Here is a 23,575-nt window from a genome sequence, read left to right on the forward strand (position 1 = left end):
GGTGGTTTGTACAATATTTGCGATCACTAAACAGTTAACTAATTTTACTAAACGTTTAGTCCTATGAATGATCCTATAATTGCTATAAAACAAAAGTGTTCAACAGGAATGTATTCCATCTTCCTGTAATATTGGTGGGTTGACAACTCCCAAGCTTCTCATGTTGGCTCTGGAAGCAGAAATCTGTGCTGGTTGCCTTAATGAAACATCAATTCTACACTTGCTTAATCAAAATCATCGTCTAATCCAAGCTTTATGATTACATAGCCAGTGTTTTGCTGCATACTTAGCTATATTGGTGGCATTTCTAATTTCTAAACAAATCAGACTGAAACACAATGTCATTTATGTATATGGGTCTTTCCATAGATCTCGCCCATAAAGTGTGATTAAACAAATCAAATGTTTCACGTTTAAATTATCACAAAGTAAAAACAGGGTCATAATGGATAAGTGTTGGCTTTGATAGCACCAATCCAAACATCAATTGGCACAAAGTACGACTTTCAGCGACCAACACTTATTGATATAAAAAGCATTATTATGTGGTGTCCCCGACAGTTTTTGTTGCAAAACGTGTGACATGAAAGCATTGGGGTCTGAAATGTAAGATAATGTACTCAAAGGAAGCATTATTTTGCAAATTCGTTTTCTTGTCATCTGTGAAGTTGAATTCACTCTGCCGATGGTACCAATGTAACAGGAACACCGCATCACCTGATGTCCCTGTTACATCGGCAACCTGTATTAAGAAAACTAACCTAAATAACTGGAATCAAAAAGATATTAACATGTATGATCACTGTTATTGTATGTTGGAAGTAACATTATTTCAAATTAATGAGATATTGTTATCATTTAGCAATATTACCAGTGTAATCGGGAAATGGTGTCCCCTTGTGTCTCTGTTACATCGGCAACCTGTATGTATGATAAGACAGGCAATTGTTTTATGTAAAGTATATTGTTTGCACTCCATAGTTAACTGTTCTTATGGCAATGTAACCTTATCACCCAAGTATTAAAGCAGGTGAAAAATGATTAAGCTTGTGTCTTTTTGTTTGATAAAAAGGTATGATATGCTGTCCCCTGTTACATCGGCAACCGTTCCCAGACCTGTTGTAGAAACACCAATATACTGCGAAATTTAAAAAACAAAACAGCAAATAACTGTTTTGTTTACAGAATTTGAATAGCTAGGCTTCCTAAAAGTAATGCTAAATTTAGTGTAGGAGTGATTTGAGATTTTGACCACTACGTCACACTTTGTGGGAGAGTTCTATGGAAAGACCCATATACAGTCAAACATGGATAACTCGAACTTCAAGGGACCGAGCAAAAGTGTTCGAATTATCAGAGCATTCAAGTTATCAGAGCACTGTCACAAGTCCATGTATTTACTTATTTATTAGTAGATACATGTACATATGCAAACTATAATATAAATCAAAAGCACAAATGGCTTGTTTCAAATTAAATGCTTCTAATGTAAAGTTTAAAACGTTTTTATCAAAAAGTATAGAGATTTTTCTATCACTTGAGATTGGTTTGTTGTTTGAGGTGATGTTATTGCCAGGACGATTTTTTAGATTGACATTGGCAAAACTTGATCGTTGTTGAAATGCTCAAAAGAAAAGACATCTTTTTCTTTTGAGCGTTTTACCCACGATCAATTTTGCCGACTTTTTTTGAAGTTTATGCAACTTCAAGAAAAAGTTACCAAAGAAAAATCCCTTACTTTACCTGGGATTCGTTAAGAGCAACACTCCGAGGCAGTTCAATTAAAAGTTTTACGAGGTTTAACGGTACATTGTATATCACTCACGCTTTTTGAATGGATACTTATTGAATGTACACACGTATTCTATGTTTAGGTCAAACGATGAATAGTTTTTTTTTAGCTAAGACAACGTATACGTTTAGTAAAAACAATTTTAAGACGTTTTAAACATTCAACATTCCGACGTTGATTCAACACGGAATCAACGTCGGAAAACTATTCGTCACGGGCTAGCCGGGTCACGCACTCAAAGATTTTCGCCACGCACATACAAAACAACATGCTGTTTTTGTTTTGTATGTTTGTGGCGAAAATCCTTGCGCGCGTGACACGGCAAGCCCGTGCTATTAATCGTCTAGCAGTGTAAATCAAATTTGACCAAACCTTTAGAAAAGTCGTTGACAAAATTATTTTGCCGATGGTGGTAATAACAACGCTTATGAATTACGAAAATATGAGGTTTACCTCTATGGCTTTGAATAAAGTGATTTTCTAAAGCGATAACAACCGTTTCGGTAGCCGTTGGGCAAAAAAACAGTTCGAATTACCAGTGTTGAGTTCGAGTTATCTATAGCAATTTATCATTACGTGGGAACGGACCAAAGAAACTGTTCGAATTAACCATGTTTTCGAGCTATCCGTGGCCGAGTTATCCATGTTTGACTGTATATAAACGTAATGTATATATATAAAGTATAAATGCAATGTATATATATATAAATCTCAGTATTTGTGTGTATTCTGTGAATTGGTGTGTCCAGCTATAGCTATCAAAATCTTGGAACAAAAAGCTCACATCGTGCTGGATTTGAACTCACGGAGATTGCAACCGCATGTGTCTAAACCAATCATCTAACCACAAGCCTACAAATGTTCTTACGTTTCCATCGCTCTTGCTATATATTATATACCTTTTTCCCGATTTCACAGGCTAAATGACGTATTAATTGATACAATGCGCCTACGAGTTACGATGCCCTGTTATGCAATATTTTCCGCCTAACTCCATAAAACACGATGCATTTTTGTTATCGCCATACCAGGACGAATTTGTTTTCCCGCCATACGATATCAACAAAAATTTCTTTCGAAATTAAAATTTGGCAATCTGTGTCCTGATTATATATGTTATTAAAAAATATATGTTGCTCGCCATTGCGAGTTCAACGTTATCTGTTTTGGTAAAAACGGATTCGCAAACAGATAAGCAATAAATTTTAGTTGAAAATTTAAAGTTTACATAGTAAAACTTAGTAAAACTTCCTTCAAGTATGTGTTTAGTAAACTAAATTCATTTAAGTTAGATTCAGCGTTTATGTTACACATCTGTCTCTAAGGTGAAAACTCTCCACGGTACGTTCTGCGAGTAGTACATTGTAATGTTAAATTTTCTTGCAGATCATAACCACATAATGCACTAAAGTTATTGTAGGTTACTATAGTGACTAAGGTTAACATATTGTTTTGCTACAGCAATATTAATGATGATAATTTTGATGATTTTTACCAGGAGTTTGCATTATATAAGTGCTATGGGTTTCTATACCGCTCTATATGTCTATACTATATTTTCGCCTTATGATGCCTTGCCACTGAAATGAACTAAAATCATATAATTGAATATCAAATAATTTTTTATTGTAATCGTAGCAAGGCAGACTATATTAAGCCATTACTTGCTAATGATTTCAAACTCACTTTTTCATAATTTATTTCAACAAAACACTTCTTTCATTATATGAAATTTAAAAATTACAGTTGTTTGAAAAAGTTTGAAGACCTTTACAGTTGTTTTATTTTATCTCTTAATTCATTTGAACTGCACAAAAAAACACTTTTCTTATGATATGAAGTGGAAAAGTGAGAATGGTATATGTTTAATAAAAATAAAATTTCTGCCCAAAGCCTTTTTTATTACCTGGGTATGGCCAGGCTTTTATTTAGTTATCTAACTAATTTTAATAATTTTATTATTTGATATAAATTTTAATGATGTAAAATTAGCTTTCTCTTTTAATAACATTTGATGTACTACATTACCTGTACAATACATGTACAATAGGATACATCAATGTACATTTAATATGATTCTCTATATTTTTGTACTGTTTTTGAAACAAGAACTGAGCAAAAACGCGCCAGAATATAATCATGCTAATATTATGAGACATTAAAGTCCAGAAGAAGAGACATAATAGAACTCTGTCAGATTTTTTAGTGCCGAATACCTGAACAGAAAATTCTCTACTCCGAGATACTTACACTAACAAATGGTATGCCCATAAGAGCAAGCAACTCCTTGCACTCCTCAGTGTGCTCTCTAGTTGCCCTCACTAGCCTCTTTGACATCTTATCTACAACTTCAGTATCACCTGCTTCTTTCGCTTTTTCAAGCTCCTTTTGAGCCTCTTCCCTTCTCTCACTTCTCTTCTCGAGCTACATAAGAATCCTTGTTTGTGTTGTAATATAGATATTTAAACACAAGCTTTTCGATATAACAAAGGTAGAACAACTCCTTTTCGAGATTGTGGGATTAAATCATTAAAAAAGTTTAACCTTTCCTAATTTGAAGAGATGGTTCAACTCTCTTAGATATTAGTCTATTACGCGTGAGGGAGGAGCAAACATGAGAGACAAAGTGTTAAAATTTTACCAGCAGACGGCTAACTGTCTCACCTCTCCAGATTTCAACTGTGGAGGCTTTCCATCAAAAACGTACATCGGCTTCAGGCCATTGTCAACCATTCTAATAGTCCGGTAGAACATTCCCATCAAATGACTATAAACATTCAACACGGACTTGATCAGAAAGGCAAAAGAAAATAAAATTAATTAGCAATTTTTTTATTGCTTTAAGCACTCATACAAAAGCATAACCAATCAGTCAGTTTGATAATCCTAACATCATCATAAATGCTTACTAAAAAAATGTCTTTGGAATGTGGATTAATGACACATTGTTTTAGTTATTCATTCAAAATGACTACAAGAATAATCAGACATTTTTCGACAAATTCTGGATGCCCAAGGCTTTAAAGCACATAAATTATATAATTTTTTATTATATAGTTCAATACATCAGAGTCTTGGCTTTCGAATGAGCCTATATTCAATACACAAAGAATAATAGAACTATGAAAAACAGGGGTTTAAAAGTATGTCCTGCAATAAAAAAACACTTGGTTGCGGTTCCCACAATGTGATGTCATAATTATTATTTAGCTTTAGGTAGTTGATCCCTTTCGCTGCCATTGAGGCTGCACTTTTCTGTGACAATCGGTGCTCTTAAACCCAGAGAGCGCTAATAATAAACTAGGATTCTAAATAATCAACAATGGCGAGGGATCGTGCTAGCGTTCGACCAATACAAACATGTTCTGGGTTAATTAATTGTTTCAATAAATATAATGTTATTGATAAAGGTAATGAAATCACATCGATTAGATTGTGAATTACAGTTGCGTGGTCTTAGGACTATATGTCAATCGCACTTTCGCCGAGATTAATTAAGTCTCCGTCGTGCCCCTCAACATCCCAATAAAAAGAGAGGGCTAGTGCATAATATCATCGGGAAAAAATAGTATGGTGCTTGGAATCTGAGTTATTTATCATAGAAACAATCTGTACACGGAGAGCTAATAACACTGATTCCTTTGTCATCTTCATTGGTTCTCTGGAGTTGTCCTACCTTCGCCTGCCACTAGCGTCATTATTGTAGTTGATAAATATAAGCGGTAAGCAATAAAATAAGCAGTAAGAGCACACAACACCGAATATGAAAATTGTGACATCATAATTTTTGAGACTATACCATTGAACATTTCGGCAGTAAAGCTCTGGGGAAACCCTATAACCAATACCAACCAATGTCTGTCTCACCATGCCAAACAATGGCTCATTCGAAAGCCAAAACTCTGATGTATTGAAATACGATGACTATTAGATCTTTTTTAAAGTCATTAAGTTCAACATGCAATTACCGCGCTACGAATCATGAATACGATATTGGAAGTAAATAACCTTGTAATTTGTCCATCTTCATTTGCAAGTTGTTGGCCATCTTGTCGAACGGCAATTAAAAACTGGTAGATGCACATAGACGCATCAATTGCAACCTTGCGTCCTGTAATAGAAGTGAGTTGCATTGTGGCTTGATAACAAGGATAACAAGCTGTATTGTGTTTGTTTATTTCTATAACTAACAATCAATTTGTTATTATCTGACAGTATTCCTTGTTACAACCAGTGTTGGGGTATTTTAACACAGTTTAATAAAAAGTGCCGATATAAAAACTTAAGCTAAGAACAGAGCACCTAGACATTTGCATTTAGCATATATATTGATGTTTGAAAAAGCACCCATTTTGTATGTTATTGTATCAGTGATCAACAAGAGGTTAATAAAGAACCTTTAATTTCATGTAGACAGAAAATCTTTTCTCAGCAACAGATTAGAAAAAGTTGTATTTACCAGTTGTGATCAAGCAGAGGATGTGAATTTTTCATGATAAAATTGATTCCAAGTCATGCCCATTCTGTTTGAAAATATTGTTTATATGTCGAGTTATAGTATAAATACCTAATTAGACTTGCTGTTTTATATGTTTTAATTGGGTATACTAATTCTTTAAGATTTTAGACAGCCAACCAGGTGAATTTCAGACCGTTATGAAGCAAAAATTGTCTGCCCAAGTCATAGAGCATGTTCGCTATTCAGCTAGTGCGATGTGCAAGCAGCAGATTAGTGAAGCTGTGTATATGAAAGCTATTATACTGTAAGCTAAAAGTCAGCAGTATAACACGACAGCTTTGGACCATTCTAATGAAGGATGATGGTTTTTTTATCACTAACATCAATGATATAAACCCCCCCCCCCACAAGGATAGGCGACGGCTATCATATGGGCGGGGTTTAATGATAGAGCTATGTTGGAATTGTGCTAACCTGGGTTTAGGGGCTAACACAATTCTTGCGGAGCGGTCGCATTGCCTTGTTAGGTATTTGGGTCTAGGTTTTTATTGCAGATATGCGTCGATCGCGGATAACAAACCATGAATCAACAAACCCCGAATTTCTACAGTGTACGAGTAATACCTAACCAGAAAAATGGATCTATGGATAAGCAAAGATTTAAAATTACCTATCTTTACCAATATTGAGATTCGTAGAAATCTTAGTATATGCTTAAAGTTAAATATAATTTACTCGAAATCACCCGAACAACAGCCTTTTTCTCTAGTTTTTGATTAATATTTTGCCACCCCTACCATAAAATCACAAAGTCTTTCATCGTAGTCACTTGTTAGACCTGGCCATTAAGATGAAACAGCAGGCAAAGCTGTGCAGTGTAGCTTTCATACTCAAAATCTAAAACCGAATTCGGGCTATTTTATGATGGTGACTATTAATATCACGAATGCTTGTGAATGGCAACTGGGCTGATCATAAATGTGACAATATTGGGATACTATATTTATTTGACAACAAAATGAATTTATCAGATCAGTAAAATAACCACTATAGTTCATAATATTTGTAAATTTCCAAGGGGCTTTATTCAGCATATTTGTTTGTTCGGGCGCCGTGTTCGGGTTCATCCCAACAGAGCTCGATCATAAAGTCCCCGCCCATATGATAGCCGTCGGCTATCCTTGGGGGCTGTATATCCTTGGAATGACCGGCCTTCTCTTGAATGGCGTCGCAGACTTACTGACATAACAGTAAGGAAAAAAATTCTAAGTAAATCTGTTTCAGTGGATACTGAATTTTCTGTGCAGCATTGTGAGGCACACCAGACAACGCATGTAGGTGGAATTAAATCCCGCATAAATACAGAGACTAAGAGAAACTTCTTTCATCGAAATGCAAGCTTATAACATATTGTCTTGTTTTACTGTCTGTAATAAAAAAAATGGATAAGTACGACACTGAGTTTCCGCCATTGTTGACGCAGAACAAAACCCTTAAAATGGAAATGGTGGCCCTGAGAAGGGCCGAGGTGGTTGGTGAGACTACTGGCACTCAGAAGTCAATTTTGACTGGTGAGTCCAGTAGCCCGAGAGGGTCACTATCATCCCCGATGGAGTCTACCGATGGGCGGACGATCTTGGACTCCACTTCATGCCGTGGAGTAGGGCAAGCATCACGGGCTGGCCTCCAGTACGGCCTTCGGTCCTGCCGTGGCCTTTGGTAGCGTTGCCCTCGGTGATGGTGTTGGCGACGAGGTGAACGCGCCCTCGGTCTCTGGGACTCAGTCTGGGTAGACTGTGTTCTCCGGTGCTCAGCAGAGACGTGCGCATGCAGGAGAGGCTGAGTGGTGAACACCTCATCACAGGAGGAGCAGCAGTGTCTGTGTACACGAGCGTGCCTCTGTAGGTCACGCTCCTTGTGACAAGAAAAATCGCAAAAGGTGCACGAGTGCTTCATGCTTGTAAAAGCGAATGAACTGTAAATCAGTGTGTACCCGTATTTATAGACAGTCAGCATGCGCAAGAGAGTTGATGACGTCTTTTCTAAGCCTATAATCCGGCAGATATCATCCATAAATATCGCTCAATAACAACTGCCGATGTAGGGATCCACTGGTTAGAGACAGAGGACGTCCAAGACCTGAAGAAGCAAATAGAGCTGCAGGCTGAAGAGTTTCGCAACTCTCAAAAGGAAATGCTGGATAAATTTGCTTCCATGCAAATGGAACTAACCCAGAAATTGGTGGAATCACAAAGACAGTTGGCAACCTCCCAGCGTGAGCTGTTAAATGGACTGGCGGCTAACCGGAGGCCTCGAACCACCAAGGACATACGCTGCTACAATTGCCAGGGTTTAGGACATATTTCTCGTGACTGCAGACAAAAGAAGGCGGGAAACGAATCAGTTCAGCAGTCATAGGCCTCGGACAAGCTGAACCAAACCTAAGGGGTGACACACTAGTTAGTTTCTGTCAACCTTCCGAGGCCACATCGTATTATGTTCGGGCTCAGGTAGGAAAGACAAAATTTACGCTTCTTCTCGATAGTGGTTGTTCCCGATCCATAATTCCTAAAAGAGTCCTACAACAGCTACCCCCGTCTTCCTTCACCCACCCCCTACCTTTTGAAGGCCAGGGTGTGCTTGCAGATGGCCAACGAATTCCATTAGAAGGGACAACGAAAGTCACATTGAAGATGGGCAATGAAGTATTTGTAACGAACTTTATTATTGCCGAAATAGATAACCATATCCTGCTGGGTTTTGACTTCTTCAAGAACTTTAACTGCCAGATTGATTTCAAGAACAATCAGCTGGTCTGCCAAGGACAGAAGATCGATTGCTGTGCTGCCAACGGAGAGCCCTTGCAGGTCAAGGTCCAGGCCAAATACACTACATCCATTCCATCCCGTAGTGAGAAGCTCGTTCAAGCTAGGTTGAATCGCGTTTGGAGGCATGGGGCAGCGTGTATAGAGCACACTGGCGGGCTGCCAGGGCTAGTAGTGGCCTCATCCATACATCAACCGAAAAATCAAGATGTCTGTATACGCATAATGAACTATTCAGATGCGGAAATTGAGCTGAAGTCGGGACAGGTCATCGCAAGCTGTTCCATAGTTGGGGCGGTGGAAGATAACCCAAACATGGGGCCGACCAACGGAGCGCTTCCGGAAGACCTTGAGAATGCTTTTCAACAATGGTGTCATAGGTTGGACGATAACCAAGTAAAAAGGGCAATGGGGTTATTGCAGAAAAATCAGTCAATTTTCAGTACAGGCAAGTATGATCTTGGAAGGACTGCTGTTGTCCAGCATACCATTCCTTTGGTTAGAGATGCACGACCCATCAAACAAAGGCCTTATCGACATGGCCCTGTTCAAGAGGCAGAAATAGAGAAGCAAGTGCAAGAGCTCAAGGAACATGGCCTAGTCAAGGAGGGCCATGGCGCTTGGAGCTCCCCAGTTGTGTTGGTGAAAAAGAAAGACGGCAGCTGGCGCTTCTGTGTGGACTACCGTAAGCTGAACGAACTCACCACCAAGGATGCATACCCTCTCCCTAGAATTGATGATAGCTTGGATGCCTTGGGTGGTAGCAAGTGGTTCAGTACTCTAGATCTTGCCAGTGGCTATTGGCAAGTGGAGCTAGAAAGTTCTGCCATAGAAGCTGCCGCTTTTACTACTAGATCCGGTCTTTGGGAGTGGCAAGTTCTTCCTTTCGGCCTTACCTCAGCACCATCTACATTCGAACGATTAATGGAAACAGTTCTACGGGGCTCGCATTGGCGCACACTGTTGATCTACCTAGATGACATAATTGTGTTCTCTGCCGATTTTGACACTCACCTAGAACGCTTAGAAGAGGTCTTTCACAGACTCCAGGCTGCCGGATTAAAGCTGAAGCCATCTAAATGCACGCTTTTCGGGGAGAGGGTACATTACCTGAGGCATGTGGTGAGCGCTGATGGGGTGGAAACCGATGCGACCAAAATTGAAGCTGTTAGCGAATGGCCCTTGCCCAAGCATAAGTCTGATGTCAGGGCTTTTCTGGGCACTTGTGGGTATTACCGCAGGTTCATTGCAAATTATGCAGAGCTATCTCGACCACTCAGCCAGTTGTGTTCTACCCGAGCAGAATTTTGCTGGGACAACGAGTGTCAGCATGCCTTTCAGACTCTCAAGAATCATCTGACAACTGCGCCGGTGCTGGCCTATCCGGACTACTCGAAACCATTCATTCTAGATACGGACGCAAGCCAAGTGGCTTCTGGAGCGGTCCTGGCACAAGAACATGATGGTCAAGAGAGAGTAATTGCATACTATTCTAAGATGCACTCACCGGAAGAAGCGAACTATTGTGTGACGCGGCTGGAGCTACTGGCTATTGTGAAAGCCCTAAAACATTTCCGTCCGCAACTATATGGACGGAAATTTGAGATACGCACTGACCATGCCAGCTTGCCATGGTTACTGCGAGCTTCAACGCCGACAGGTCAGCTAGCCCGATGGTTCGAGGTACTCTCGGAATTTGAATTTACCTTGAAGCACCGCAAGGGGCTGAAACATAATAATGCAGACGGACTAAGTCGGCAGATCTGCCAAGATTGCAAGCAATGCCAACGCTACCTTGTCCCCGAAGCATCCCAAATGCAGCCAGTACGAATTGATGCAGTATCCACTCATCTAGCGGGACGGCAAATTGATTTGGCCAAGGCTCAGGAGTTGGATGAGCACATTGGGGATGTATATCATGGGGTCCGGGAGCAGAAACCCCCTTCAGACCAGTACCTGGGATGGCAGGCAGAAAAGCTAGTTAAATTATGGGAGCACCTAAAATTAGATGAATCTGGTGTGCTGCACGTAGAGTTGCCTTATCAAAGTAGACGAGTCTCAAGGGTGATATGTCCCCGTGTTAAACAAGCAGAGGTAACACAGACCGCGCACCAATCTGCCCATCTTGGTTTTAATAAGACCCTGGCCATAATCCGTCAAAATTGGTTTTGGCCTGGCATGACGAGTTATGTCAGGAAGTGGGTGAATGGATGTGTTGCTTGTCAGAAAGCAAAACCAGCACGCCACCGACACTCTGATCCCCAAAACAAGCTGGGGGCCGGAAGACCATGGCAGGTTATTGCGGTAGATTTATGTGGGCCCCTGCCAGAGACTACCGACGGTAACACCCAGATTTTAGTCCTCGCAGATCATTTCACCAGATGGTACGATGCCATTCCAATCCGTGATGGGCAGGCCTCAACAGTAGCTAAGGTTCTAGAGGAGCGAGTGTTTAGCTATTTTGGGATCCCTGAAACAATACACACGGACCAAGGAGCACAGTTTGAGTCAGCTCTATTTAGGGCCTGCTGTGAATTATGGAACTGCAAGAAAACCCATTGCGCTCCCTATCATCCCCAGGGAAATTCGATAGTGGAAAGATTGAACCGGACACTGGGAAATTCCTTGAGGGCTATGCTGGCCGAGTCAGAACACCAGGAATGGGATCACCTAGTGCCCCAAATCATGCGGATCATACAGGCTACGCCACATCGAAGCACTGAGGAGACGCCTAACTCATTGATGCTAGGGCGAGATGTCCGACTGCCGCATGACCTCCTGGTCAACTACCCCACCGGGTTGGATTTTACAGAGGACGAGTATGCTGCACAACTACAAAAAGACATGCAGACCGCATACATAAAACTACGACAACATCAAAAATGCAAACCTCGGACAGATGACAGTGAAGAAGAGCCAAAATTTGTCAAAGGTGATCAAATCTGGCTCAAATCATACTTTAAGAAAAAAGGTAGGGGAACAAAACTTCAACCCAAGTATGTTGGGCCTTACCGCATTACAAAATCTCTGCCCTATCAAACGTACGAAATGGAGCGAAACGGAAAATTGTCTGTACAGCACGAAGGCCGGATTAAACTGTACCAGGAAGCCGGTACAAGCGCTCCTCCAGGAGAGAATGCTCGGGCCCGCAGACCAAGCTTTGGAGGAAGTGCAGAAGATGTAGCAACTAGTTTTGAGCCCGAACCCCCTGCCGCGGAAACGTCGGTGAAGCCAGCCAACCCTGACGTAAAGCAGCGACCTTCTAGGGTAACCAAGAAGCCAATGCATCTACAAAATTATTGGCTCAACAGAATGCAAACAGACAATGATAAGCTATCAGCTATTCTGGGGCAGAATTCTGTCTTAGTAGGGGACAGTGTAATAAAAAAAATGGATAAGTACGACACTGAGTTTCCGCCATTGTTGACGCAGAACAAAACCCTTAAAATGGAAATGGTGGCCCTGAGAAGGGCCGAGGTGGTTGGTGAGACTACTGGCACTCAGAAGTCAATTTTGACTGGTGAGTCCAGTAGCCCGAGAGGGTCACTATCATCCCCGATGGAGTCTACCGATGGGCGGACGATCTTGGACTCCACTTCATGCCGTGGAGTAGGGCAAGCATCACGGGCTGGCCTCCAGTACGGCCTTCGGTCCTGCCGTGGCCTTTGGTAGCGTTGCCCTCGGTGATGGTGTTGGCGACGAGGTGAACGCGCCCTCGGTCTCTGGGACTCAGTCTGGGTAGACTGTGTTCTCCGGTGCTCAGCAGAGACGTGCGCATGCAGGAGAGGCTGAGTGGTGAACACCTCATCACAGGAGGAGCAGCGGTGTCTGTGTACACGAGCGTGCCTCTGTAGGTCACGCTCCTTGTGACAAGAAAAATCGCAAAAGGTGCACGAGTGCTTCATGCTTGTAAAAGCGAATGAACTGTAAATCAGTGTGTACCCGTATTTATAGACAGTCAGCATGCGCAAGAGAGTTGATGACGTCTTTTCTAAGCCTATAATCCGGCAGCTTCAAATTGCTGACTCAATGGATCTATATTACGTTCGTCGCAATTCGGACAAATTTGAATAGTCATTTATAAGGCACACGCTTAACACTTGTCCAATGTAGTGTATATGTATGGGTTATACTAGAAATTCTTTTATGTTAATCATTTATTACCATATTGTTCTAAGATTTGTATGTTACTATACAAACACTAAAAATTATTAATACTCGTATTGCGTGATTAGTTAGGGACAAATGTTATCGTTTTTGTATTCGAAATATGTTATTGTGGAATTGGTTGACCTAATTACTGTGCAGCCAATCAACTGTAGATTTTTCTTGGAATTGCTATATAACCTGTCAGTTTTATCATTGCTGGTGTGTTACTGCTTGGTACTGAGAGATATAACACCAATAAAGATACTGCGTTCTTTACAAACAAGCTCTGCTTGAGTTTGAAAAGCAAATAGGTATAACATTCTTGTCATTGTTTCTGACTTTAGCATTGTGATATTAGCCAGCGTATCATAGCTGCATTCACTATAAGTGCTATTGACCGAACATCAAGAATTATTGCGCTTGGCTTGCTAGGGTGTAATAGTTGAGAAAAGTCACCATCGAGTCTGTTTATCGGCTCACCATCGGAGTCTGTTTATCGGCTCACCATCGAGCCTGTTTATCGGCTCACCATCGAGTCTGTTTATCGGCTCACCATCGAGTCTGTTTATCGGCTCACCATCGAGTCTGTTTATCGGCTCACCATCGAGTCTGTTTATCGGCTCACCATCGAGTCTGTTTATCGGCTCACCATCGAGTCTGTTTATCGGCTCACCATCGAGTCTGTTTATCGGCTCACCATCGAGTCTGTTTATCGGCTCACCATCGAGTCTGTTTATCGGCTCACCCTCGAGTCTGTTTATCGGCTCACCATCGAGTCTGTTTATCGGCTCACCATCGAGTCTGTTTATCGGCTCACCATCGAGTCTGTTTATCGGCTCACCATCGAGTCTGTTTATCGGCTCACCCGCGAGTCTGCTTATCGGCTCACCATCGAGTCTATTTATCGGCTCACTCTCGAGTCTGTTTATCGGCTCACTCTCGAGTCGGTTTATCGGCTCAACCACAAGTCTGTTTATTGACTTATCAAGTTTGTGTGAATTCGCTCTTGAGTCGGGAGTTGTCTATCCTTGTCGAGTAGAATTTACTTCATGTCTTTAACCACTTGTATACTAGTCACTAACACCATCTGGCAATCTAAAGTTTTGAAAAAACTATTGACCCTAACCTCTAGTTCTATAGAATATCACAATAAGGCTTCTGCACAGGAGCAGATGTGATTAGTGAGAAGAAGAAAAAAAGAGTTCGTAAATTTCACTGATATAAGCGATAGAAAACAGGCATGCTGTTCTATTGGCTATTCTACAGTACAAAATACTGGTCCTAATTCCAAGCGGGAGGATGTTTGACTAGTGCCGTGAATAACCTACCAAAATATGTTTTAATATCTTTTTCTCGTACAGACGATGGCGCATTATCGCCAAGAACCTGCGTAAGACCTTTAATACCCATTCTTTATTTAACAAATATACGAAACAAACGGATGAAGTCTCAGGGAAAAAACGAAAATGAAACTACCTCAACTCCCGCGAAATATATAGACTGTTCATTGTATAATATCGAGTGAGGAGCTAATAGACTTTTCCGAATACAAAAGAGTCTTTTTATATAAAACTCGTCAGTAAGCTCAGCTTGACGACATTGGCGATTTCTTGTAGCTTATCATCACGGGACAATGCGTATCAGTTTCATATTCGGCCGAAAATCGGCCGAACTTCTGTCAATCCGGATTAGTATATTTCCGTTTCTCAAGTAAAAAGCATGCGATCCAGACTGCTTTGCTGTTACTGCGCGATAGACCAGATAACGTGAACAAAATATACGTTTTATTTGCAGAATTATTATGACTAGAAGAACATTTCACAAAGAATTCGGTTTAAATTCACTAAATAGTCTAAAACGTATACAAATGTATCTCGAGTCCTCTAGCTTTTGGAATTTGTAGCTGAGTTGAAGACACGTGTGTTTTGAGTGTATAAATTTTTAGCTTTCATCTTCTGCGCTAGTGGTAAAATAATATAATACCTGCCATCAAGATTATCAGAAACTCTGCTAAGCAACTAAAAACTGTTTGAGAAGCAATTCTCTAGTTCAAAACAACGCTTCTTCTTACTATACATGTTACTTACCGGTGGTAATTTAGCATGTCTAGGATTAATAGTATTGCTACAAATAAATAAAACATGCATTGAATGGGTTCAAAATACCCAGACTGATGGCAAATTGATAAAAGAATTCAAATATATTCTGGAACCTGGTTAATGGTAATATCATAACCAAATAAAGTTCACCCTGCCTCCTCCACTGTTGTCTCCGACAAAAAAGGACTTCTTACGCTTGTTTCTTGAATACAAAGTAAACTGTTTCTTAGTCTAGAACACATGATATTTACTTGTTTTGCTTTAATCAAACCACTTGAAAGGGTTGCCCTTAGCTTTATTCAAACAATGTTCTCAGAGTTAATGACAGTTATCACTAGTCGACTGTTCTTGGCAGCCTACAAGTTACATAAATCATTAAATCTTAGCTGCATGTACATCTGTGTACAGTTCTATTTGGGCAAGTGCTCTGAATTTGTGAGTTGAGCATGTTAGTAATGCTAATATGATAGTGCACTTAGTTTTTGGGTTTCCACAAGAATCAGTGAACTAGGAGTATACTGCAAAAGTTTCAGTGATTGTATTCAGTATAAAACAGCAAGGCCAGAATTTGATTTGAAACAGCTGAACTCATATTTGCTGCTGAGCCAGTATCCAATCCATGACAGGAAAATTAATATTTTGGCCAAGCTAGGCTAAGTTTGGTACAAGTTAACTGGGTTAGTGTGGCCTAGTCCGGACCAGCAAGTGCCTGTTTTATTAACTTGTTATTTGGCTTGAAATAAGTCATATCAATTATAGTAAAAAACTCCCGCATTGGGCGCACATCGATTTGTCTTTGATCATTATCAGGGGCATTATACTTACAGTATGTGATAATGTAAATAGGGCTTTTTATAAGATATGCTTGCTATTATGTGTTTTTTGCAGCTTAAAATGCATGTCATATACATCTCATTTTCATGCTATTTTCGTCACTAAACGCTGTTTCAAAACCTTTGCAGCCAAACTTCGAACTTAGTTCATGCACAGCCATGTATATTGTTTTAACAACGTTCAGTGCCTTCAGCCATTATGAATAGAAATAAAGAGTATTTAAATGGTGACACGTCATTGCATGTTGACGGTGGTGCATTGTATTAGAGATTTTATATCTACTGTAATTATTTCTATTGATTTGTTCCATTTCATCTGTAACACTTCGTTATGCAGCCAATTGTTTTCAGTCTGCAACATAATGTCAACTCTTTATATTTAAAGATTTCTGCGTTTTTTCAGGTAGATAGCCATGGTGATGGTCAATACTGATTTTATTGGTACTATAGCAGATGATGAGGAAGTGCCCGTTGATGAATCAAGTGAAAGTGATGATGATGTAGGTTGTTATCACATATTTATTGTTTTCTCTTTATTTCCAGTCTCATGCTTGTACTTATCAGTTTGACATAAAACAAAGCGTTATTAGATTTCATAATTGTTATTTGGTTCAGGCAGTCGCTGTAGTCAAAAGGAAACAGAAGAAGTCTGGTGCTAAAGAATTTAATTCGGAATTCACATTTGAGGACAATTTCGCTGATGTGGGCTTCGCATATGACCCTCTGAAGTACGTGAAAAAGAAAAAGAAACCTGCTTCCACGCTCGATGAAAAGATTTTTAAAGCAAGATCTGAGCGGAAGAAAAAGACCCAAGTGGGTAGTTTGCTGTTTACTTCAAGAGTGATCTTGATCAATATCAGCATCTAGATGTATATGGTCATTTACAGGCAATTTGTGCAGGAAGTCATCATGTTGATATTTTGTTTACCGTTGTCGTTAATTATCATTATGGACATTAGTAGCTGTACATGTACAAAGTTTGAGGATTGGAAAATTATACAAACAACGGGCTGTTTGTCGAATTTTTTACAAGCAGCACTTGCATCTTTTTCCATTGCTACAGGAAGATGAAGTAGATGAAATAGAAACCACTGTGGGTGATGGTAATATTTCAGAAGATTCGGATTTAGATGAGACAAAAACAGGTGAGCAAAGTCATCGGTGGCGTGCGCTTATAGCTATATATCAAGTATATGTTTGTAAAAATATTGTGGACAGACAGTTTCGATTTTTAGCAGGCTTTTCATTAAAGGTTTACTTACAACAAAATTCACATTACAGTTATTTGGTGTCAAAAGGTTCACCATGTCTTATTCTGCTGTGTTGTAGGTGCCAAATATGTGGAAATGTGATTACAAGCTCAAAAACAAACAGTTAATTGCAGCCATCACGAAAATGATGTAGTTTGGAATTGCTTTATTTCGATGACATACTCAAATTGACGTGGTTATCATGTGAAAGTAAAGGCCAATAAAATGCTCGATATAAAACGTCTCGTAGCACTAGTTTGACAAACACTTCAGGTTCTACCGGAAAACCCTTATCAAATATAGATGCCCGCTACTTTACAGTATCGTTTCAGCTTGGTCTAATCATCTAGTCGTAATCTGATCATGGGATCCATACTTCCTGCCAAATAGCAGCATTTTTTGACTATCACAGGTGACCAATAGGCTCATCATGTTTATCAGAGAATGATATGCACTCCTTCGAGGTAAGGTTAAAAAATTAAACAAATTTTTGCAGTGCGTTTTGAGGTATCATTGCTCTAAGTGACAGCATTACAATGATGATGAATTAGACCTGGTTTTATTGAATGGGTGAAGTATGTTTGTGAAAATATTTCTTTTTAGCTTTTAGTAGCTTGTAATCACATTTCCACATATTTGGCACCTACAACACAGCATAGTAAGACATGGTTAATCTTTTGATACTAAATAACTGTAATGCGAATTTTGTTGCAAGTCAACCTTTAAACATTTTAACTGGTCAGTTTTTATATTGTTGTACAGTCACACCATTTTTATGTCTTGTGTCTCGCTATATTCACTCACTGTTGATCATGTGATGTATTCCTGTTATACAGTCAGTAATACCTAGACTAGACCTAGACTAGACAATCATACCTCTACTTATAAATCTTTGTACATTTGATGCAAAATTTGGGCAAATATTTGTCACTGTATACATAGTAATTTCCAAAATACAATATCTAAAAAAGTTTTGGAACATTGCAGTTTTGTAGGTTAAAGTTTAAAAGTTGTTAAAATAATTACTGTGTAAAGTTATAAATATATGAATTGAGTTAATTTCAACTACACATGTATCTAGTGTGAGTCATAGTAAGTTGGATCACATATTTGCATCACTCACTCTATTACGCTACGCATTACTGAATTTACATCTTTATTCACGTCTCTCTTAGCTAATGTAACAATAACGGCACTTTTTAATGACTATCACTTTATTAATTTAGTTTTTACATGCAATATAGCTTTGAAAATTTAGTTTTTACATGCAATATAGCTTTGAAAATTTAGTTTTTACATGCAATATAGCTTTGAAAATTTAGTTTTTACATGCAATATAGCTTTGAAAATTTAGTTTTTACATGCAATATAGCTTTGAAAATTTAGTTTTTACATGCAATATAGCTTTGAAAATTTAGTTTTTACATGCAATATAGCTTTGAAAATTTAGTTTTTACATGCAATATAGCTTTGAAAATTTAGTTTTTACATGCAATATAGCTTTGAAAATTTAGTTTTTACATGCAATATAGCTTTGAAAATTTAGTTTTTACATGCAATATAGCTTTGAAAATTTAGTTTTTACATGCAATATAGCTTTGAAAATTTAGTTTTTTCATGCATTATAGCTTTGAAAATTTAGTTTTTTCCGTAGTTTTATATAATTAATTTAAATGCTGCATGTAATTACTTGAAGTATTTTTATCATTGCTTTTAGCTCTGATATGAATTAAACAAAATGCATCGCATGTTTATAAGTATATTTGTTCCAAAATATGATGGTTTCTCCAATACACACGAAGCAAGTATTGCAGCGGATTGGCTTCGAAAGCTGAGATTTGACTGCAGCATTTCAAATTGTGATTGGTTTCGCCATTTCCTATCATTCTATCTTTAGTTGCTTTCTAAAGTTACAAAACTCTGCCAAGCTTTTCATCGCTAAGTATTTTATTAGTTTTAGTAACAGATGGCATATAGTACTGGCATATATGACATACCCTCCCCCATTTTATATTCAAAACTAAAAAGGTTTTTGGAGTATTTCTTTGATAAAACGAATTATCTTTGCTTTGTAGAGCACGCATTTTATTTGGATGTTTAATGTTTATCGCTGTTGGAATGCTATACGCACTTTTAATGCGCTGTAAAACTGTTATCAAGAATACACTTGGATGACGAAACTTACAATACCGGAAATGTGCTGTCATAAACAACTCAGCTCAGTATTTTTCCATCTTCTATCACGGTAATGGGGATTTGAATGTATTTAAATGTTATTACAAAATTTAAACAATTCTCACCATATCAGTTCCCAATGATCATGAACAGCGTATATAGTAAATGGAATCAGCTTTGAAGCGATTCATAATAGATGTAATTGCATAGATTATATTCCATAGTTGTCTTACTGCCAGATAGTATCAAGAGTGCAGAACTCGCAATCAACTGACATTTATAAATAAGACGTGGGACCTATTGGATTATAGCATGCTTTATTTTTATAGTAATAGTTATGATATTACTATGGACAGTGCAAATTATAAACTAATAATAATGCATGGAGTATAGGTTAGGTAGGAGCGCATCATGAACAGGGTTACTTTATTTCAGGAGCTCATGCGAGATCTCACTATTTGTCTATGGTGCAGATTGAATTTACGAGTCCAAACCTTTGAAACAAGCGTGTCTTTTACGTCCTCACATATGATATGAGAACTATTTCATAGTTTATGAGAGCAATCCTTTTCAGTCCTGTGCTATATACAGTACTAGCTTGATGCTTGGCGTTGCTTTGGTAGTAAAATGTCTTTGGAAAAAATTTTGTTTTTATTTAACATATACAACAGTTACGATCCTAACCTTTAAACTTCATATCATAAAAATATTGTCTTTTGAGCATTTCAAATGAATTAAGAAAAAATAAAACAACTGTAAAGGTTTTCAAACATTTTAAACAATCAACTTCTATATTTCATATCACGAAGTGTTTTGCTGAAATCATTCGGAGGAAAAATAAAACTGTGAAGGTGTTTAAATGTAAAAGTGAAATCATTAGCAAGTAATGACTAAATATAGTCTGTTTTGCTACGATTACAATGAAAAATTATTTGGTATACAATTATGATTTTAATTCGTTTCAGTGTTGGCATCATAAGGCGAAAATATCGTATAGAGTGGTATAGAAATCCATAGGAACTATCTAATGTAAATACCTCCTGGTGAAAATCATCATCATCATTAATATTGAAAAACAACAATATGTTAACCTTGATAACTAAAGTTACCTATAATAACTTTCGCTTATTCAGTGGTTATGATCTGCCAAAAATTATAATATTACAATGTGCTACGTGCAGTACGTACGTACCGTGGGGAGTTCTTACCTTCGAGACAGACTTGTAACATAAATGCTGAATATAACATAAATGAATTTAGCTTACTAAACATATACATAAAGGAAGTTGTAGTTTGTATTTTACTAAACTTCAAACTTGTAACTAAAATTTGATCGCTTATCTGTTTGCGAATCCGTTTTTACCATAATGAATAATGCTGAACTGGGATAGTGAGCAACGTATATCTCTTTCCAGCGTTGTGGGAGGTATTTCAGCGAATAGCATATCAAAATTATTGTTATTTCGTCGTATTGAGTACAACAATTGCCAAGTTTGAATTTCGAGAGAAATTTTTGTTGATATTGTGTGACGGAAAACAAATTTGCAATAGCATGGTGAGGACGAAAAAGCATCGTGTTTCATAGTTCGGCGAAAAATATTTTATAACAGGGGCGCCGTGACCCGTAGGCACAATGTATCAATTGATACGTCATTTAGCATGTGCAATCGGGAAAAGGGTATACGGTATTTGGTAAGAGTGATGAAATTGTAAGAGCTGTGTAGCCTTGTGGTTACATGCGCATTTAGAAACTTGCAGTTGCAATCTTCTTGAGTTCAAATCCGGCATGAAGCGCGCTTTTCATTCCAAGACTAATAGATTTAGTTGGAGAGACAGGTAATGACAGACGAGAAACTTTGAGATTTTTATATATATATTCAGTATATATGAGTTATCGTTGGTTTAATTGTAAAAATTGGTAGTTGCAGCCTCTTGCATTTCCTATGGCATGCTAAGGGAGGCAAATCTAAATGAAATTTACATAGTAAAGATGGAATAACAATATATTTATGACATTTTTAAGAGGGTAAAGTTGTCTTAACAAATATCTTTTCAGGTATTTTTGTTGTGCCATGTAAGATTACAAGACATTTTCTACCAACTGATGATTGATACAAAGCACAACAGGTATTTTGCAAGTACATTGTAAGTTTTGTTGCGCCCAAGTACCCAGCATTCTATACAATTCTATATATTTTAATTAGACAGGGTCAGGGCTAAAGAAAGTAGAAAGAAAAAGTCAGTCAACTCTGAGGTAAGTAGTTTCATTAGCTGGTAGACCAATTATTGTATAGCCTGTGTTTCACACATCTTTTAAGCATTTGCAAGTAGGGTATGTTATATGAGTATAATAAGATTCATAAAAATTAAGACAGGCATCATGTTCTATGCTGGGTGTTTGGTCTATGCTGGGTTCATACAGGTGCTATGTCTCATACTAACATGTTCTATGATAGGTGCTATGTCTCATACTAACATGTCCTGTGACAAGTGCTATGTCTCATACTAACATGTTCTGTGACAGGTGTTATGTCTCATACTAACATATTCTGTGACAGGTGCTATGTCTCATACTAACATATTCTGTGACAGGTGCTATGTCTCATACTAACATGTTCTATGATAGGTGCTATGTCTCATACTAACATATTCTGTGACAGGTGCTATGTCTCATACTAACATATTCTGTGACAGGTGCTATGTCTCATACTAACATGTCCTGTGAAAGGTGCTATGTCTCATACTGTATCATACTACTGTTGGGATTCATAAAATTTGAAATGCATGAGTCAAGTGGTTTGACAAGTTTTTGTCAATGCTGTAGATTCAATTTTATTCTTGATTGATGATGTCAATGCTTGTTGTTAAGTGAAATATTCAGCAAGTAGAGTTATCATGTTGGTAGCCGCTAGAAAAAGAGCTGCTGTGAATAAAACCTTTTATGCATTGATGTTGTATGGTATAACTCGAATACAACTGCAAACCATGCGAATGCAAGAGAAATGCATAAAAAGCTCCACTGTAGCCCAAAGAGACAAGCTCCTTTGATTTTTGGTTCTTAATGTATTGAACGATTTTGTTATTACAATGTGGAATTGGGTGTTCACTAGTATTATTTTTATCTGCTTGCATCAATACTGCAAGTTCACTATATAATCAAAATTAATTTTAGTTTATTATGTTTAGCCTGAGAAACAAAAATTTGAAGAGTCGATCGACACATATGATGAGAAAATGACATTTGCTGACATGAATCTATCTCGTCCGCTAGTGAAGGCCCTAAGCACCATGAATTTTGTTCAGCCGACCCCTATACAGTCTGCGTGCATACCTGTCGCACTGAAGGGAAGAGATCTCTGCGCATGTGCCGTTACAGGCTCAGGTATTACATTCTATAGCTTGTGGTCTTTCCCGCATTCAACTGTAGGAGGGAAGTTTTTGACTTGATAATGAAGTGCAACCATGATTTTTGTAGTATGATAAATTACAGTAGACGCTCCTATAATGCATATATATTGTACCTCTTATAACAAATTCTAGATAACGTAATAAATTTATTTGAAGCTTTTGCTTTCTACTGCGTAAAAATTTGTTATACAATAAAGTGCTACGTCGGGCGAGTTCTCAAATTCGATTTGAACATTAATTCATCTTGCCACACTTGCGGGAAAAAAACGACGTTCGTATAGCGTTATACCTATTATATATATACAACTTTTGCAACAATCTAGTTAGTTCAATAGATCATCAGATGTGTCGACAAAACACAGAATACGGTAGCTGCGCAGTGTTCATAAATACAAAGACGATTGATTGGTGCAAGCATTACAGCGTCGGTCCACCAATCCGAATGTCACGAGTTGGAGTATCGTTGAGTTCTCTTTTATCCTAATCTTGACCCCTGGATACTGATATACGACGAACAGGTAGAGCTGCGTTATATAGTAAATAGATTTTGTTGTTTTGTTGCAGGCGTATAAAGTATTTGTTATT

At 38.3% G+C, this 23,575-nt stretch overlaps 2 protein-coding genes across 2 annotated transcripts in view; one reads left to right on the forward strand and one right to left on the reverse strand.

Annotated features, from left to right (window-relative positions):
* LOC137394887 (flap endonuclease 1-like) overlaps positions 1–14,696 on the reverse strand; it is a 36,133-nt gene extending 21,437 nt beyond the window's left edge. The window contains exons 1-4 of the mRNA XM_068081663.1: positions 14,554–14,696; positions 5,801–5,903; positions 4,457–4,559; positions 4,043–4,216 (exon numbers count right to left, since the gene is read on the reverse strand). Coding sequence (XP_067937764.1) covers positions 4,043–4,216; positions 4,457–4,559; positions 5,801–5,903; positions 14,554–14,635 — 462 coding nt within the window. The 5' untranslated portion in view covers positions 14,636–14,696. The remainder of the gene's footprint in view (positions 1–4,042; positions 4,217–4,456; positions 4,560–5,800; positions 5,904–14,553) is intronic.
* A 1,868-nt stretch (positions 14,697–16,564) lies between these two features.
* LOC137394883 (probable ATP-dependent RNA helicase DDX27) overlaps positions 16,565–23,575 on the forward strand; it is an 83,231-nt gene continuing 76,220 nt past the window's right edge. The window contains exons 1-5 of the mRNA XM_068081657.1: positions 16,565–16,657; positions 16,773–16,970; positions 17,221–17,302; positions 21,787–21,836; positions 22,769–22,964. Of these exons, the coding sequence (XP_067937758.1) occupies positions 16,571–16,657; positions 16,773–16,970; positions 17,221–17,302; positions 21,787–21,836; positions 22,769–22,964 (613 nt within the window). The 5' untranslated portion in view covers positions 16,565–16,570. The remainder of the gene's footprint in view (positions 16,658–16,772; positions 16,971–17,220; positions 17,303–21,786; positions 21,837–22,768; positions 22,965–23,575) is intronic.

The sequence above is a fragment of the Watersipora subatra genome, chromosome 4, assembly GCF_963576615.1.
Source record: "Watersipora subatra chromosome 4, tzWatSuba1.1, whole genome shotgun sequence".
Classification (NCBI taxonomy): Eukaryota; Metazoa; Bryozoa; class Gymnolaemata; order Cheilostomatida; family Watersiporidae; genus Watersipora; species Watersipora subatra.